Source organism: Engraulis encrasicolus, chromosome 7 (genome assembly GCF_034702125.1).
Source record: "Engraulis encrasicolus isolate BLACKSEA-1 chromosome 7, IST_EnEncr_1.0, whole genome shotgun sequence".
NCBI classification, from domain to species: domain Eukaryota; kingdom Metazoa; phylum Chordata; class Actinopteri; order Clupeiformes; family Engraulidae; genus Engraulis; species Engraulis encrasicolus.
The window spans coordinates 33,304,554-33,307,053 of NC_085863.1; the positions used below are offsets into that span (position 1 = coordinate 33,304,554).

Here is a 2,500-nt window from a genome sequence, read left to right on the forward strand (position 1 = left end):
GAAAAATGTATGAAGAATAGAGGTTAGAAGGGCGCACACTGACACATTAAACTAATTGCCTGATTGTGACAATCACAAAAGATGCAGGTTCACCTCTTAGACTTAGACTTAGACTTAGACTTATGTTTATTGATCCCACAAGGGGAAACTTAGGGTAACGGCAGCCGCTCCTGCGGCGCCCCAAAAACAGCACAATACAGTACATTACATTACAACAAATGTAACAATAAAGTACAGCAAAGTACCTGCTAAGTGTTATACAACATTGGGTAAGGATGAGGAGAAAAAAAGATTCCATAGCTCCATATTGCAAACCACAACATCGAGACATAGAATAAAAAACCTCATATATAGCTTAAAGCAGTGGAGACATACATTGTACAAGAACCGGGGGGAGGGGGGTGGGGGTAGGGTTGGGTAGCAGAGAGAAATCAGAGGACGCGTTGAAGATTGAGGAAAGGGATGAGCACTGGCTATTATATATCTTAGGCTTTTTTCCAGAGCTGAAATACTCCAGTAAATATCTTACATATCATTTACTGTACCTTTCTACCTAAAAGCAGCCATTCCACAATTTTGCTGCTGGTCCAATCGACCTGGCCGACAAGTTAAGCTTGCTACCATGAACTGTTTTAGTAGGGATGAATTCAGGTAAATTGGGCCACTTTTTTGCATAACTGAATTCACCATACCATGTTTGGTTGACATGGTGGACTTACAGTAAGTAAGGCGGGTACCTGAGTATGCTGAGGCGGCCGCGGGGTGCCCGGCGGGCACGGGCAGCGTGCTGGAGGTCAGAGGCGGCGGTGGGGGCAGGGCGGCGGGGGGAGCGAACATGCTGGGGGGGTGGTGTGGGTGGTGGTGCGGGTGGTGAGGGGACGCGGTGGTGGGGAAGCTGTGCGGCGCCGCAGGGTTGGCCGCCGGCAGCGGCGGCGGCAGCGGGGGGCCCGGGGGGAATGAGGCTCCGGCTCCGGCTCCGGCTGCTCCAGTGGGGGTCCCGGGTGGGTGCGCCACCGAGGAGGGCAGGTGGGTTGGGGCTGTGGGCTGGGGCTGGGGCTGGGGCTGGGGAGATGCCTGGGTCTGGGCCTGGGCCTGGGACGTAGCTGGTCCTGGAGGAGCAGGTGGAGGTGGAGGTGGGGGTGCTGGGACTCCTCCACTATGGGACTTGCCTGGAGTGCTGCTCCTACTGCTGCTGATGGGCAGGGAGGGAGAGAGAGAGAGAGAGAGAGAGAGAGAGAGAGAGAGAGAGAGAGAGAGAGAGACAGAGAGAGAGAGAGAGAGACAGAGAGAGAGAGAGAGAGAGAGAGAGAGAGAGAGAGACAGAGAGACAGAGAGACAGAGAGAGAAAAAGAGAAAGAGAAAGAGAAAGAGAAAGGGCGGAGGAGACAGACACACAGAGAGAGAGAGGGATAATCATGAGAAGAAGGGACATTTTCCATGAAAGAGAGAGAGGGAGAGAGAGAGGGAGAGAGAGAGAGAGAGGGAGGGAGGGAGGGAGAGAGGGGGTTAGAGAGAAAACAATTACTGTACCATCATTTCTACCTTCACCTCACATCTGGAGAGTATTTTCACATCTCAGTATGTATGAAAAGCATTAACCCATTGATGCCTAAGGCACCTGCAAAAAGGTGCTGAATGTCTGAGCCCTTTTTAAGAAAAGCTGCCCTCAGCCAATAAAAACCTAAATAACTCAGCTTCTGAAGCACATAAAGACATGCTCTAAGCTGCATTTAAACACCAAGACCCTCATCTTTCATTAGAATGTGTTCATTAATCTCAAACAAACTGAGATTTTTAATAAAGTTGTCTCAAATCTCATGAGCCTGAATGTTGCGTAATGCAGCTCCAGGCGCGAGGGCCAATGTTAGATCAATGTTGATCAGACATCAATGGGTTAAGACCCAGGAAAGACTCCTCAAAAACTCCTCAGTGTATACAGTAGCATACTACAGTACCTTTAACATACACATGATGCCTGCCTGTTTCGCCTCAGTGAGTACATGATTATCTTACACTACAGTACATGATTATCTTACACTCTTGCACTCCCCTCATCATAATCTTGCATTCTTCCACTCCCACTCTAAAGATTCATCTCCCTAGCTGCGGGGAAGGGCATACATTTCAACACTAATACCAGCTGCCGGTGCCCCACCCTGGGTCTGGGCCTGGCTAGCCCGCGGTGCTAACAGCCTTCCCCTGTGAACATGATACTCCCTCAGAGGGGGTCTTGTCCCGTCTCTCTCTCTCTCTGTCCATCTCGCCTCGCCTCGCCTCGCCTCCATGTGCCCCATCCCATTACAGCAGCAGGTGTGGTGGGCATGGAGCTCTCTATCTCTCTCTCTCTCTCTCTCTCTCTCTCTCTCTCTCTCTCTCTCTCTCTCTCTCTCTCTCTCTCTCTCTCTCTCTCTCTCTCTCTCTCTCTCTCTCTCTCTCTGTGTGTGTGTGTGTGTGTGTGTGTGTGTGTGTGTGTGTGTGTGTGTGTGTGTGTACTGTAAGT

The 2,500-nt window shown here is 50.6% G+C and overlaps 1 protein-coding gene across 16 annotated transcripts in view; it reads right to left on the reverse strand.

The window, feature by feature from the left end:
• auts2a (activator of transcription and developmental regulator AUTS2 a) overlaps positions 1–2,500 on the reverse strand; it is a 596,658-nt gene that overhangs the window by 28,601 nt on the left and 565,557 nt on the right. For 15 of the 16 annotated variants that reach the window (XM_063203283.1, XM_063203279.1, XM_063203282.1 and 12 more), the window contains one exon: positions 738–1,192. In XM_063203283.1, coding sequence (XP_063059353.1) covers positions 738–1,192 — 455 coding nt within the window. The remainder of the gene's footprint in view (positions 1–737; positions 1,193–2,500) is intronic. The other variant, XM_063203273.1, reaches the window with a different exon arrangement.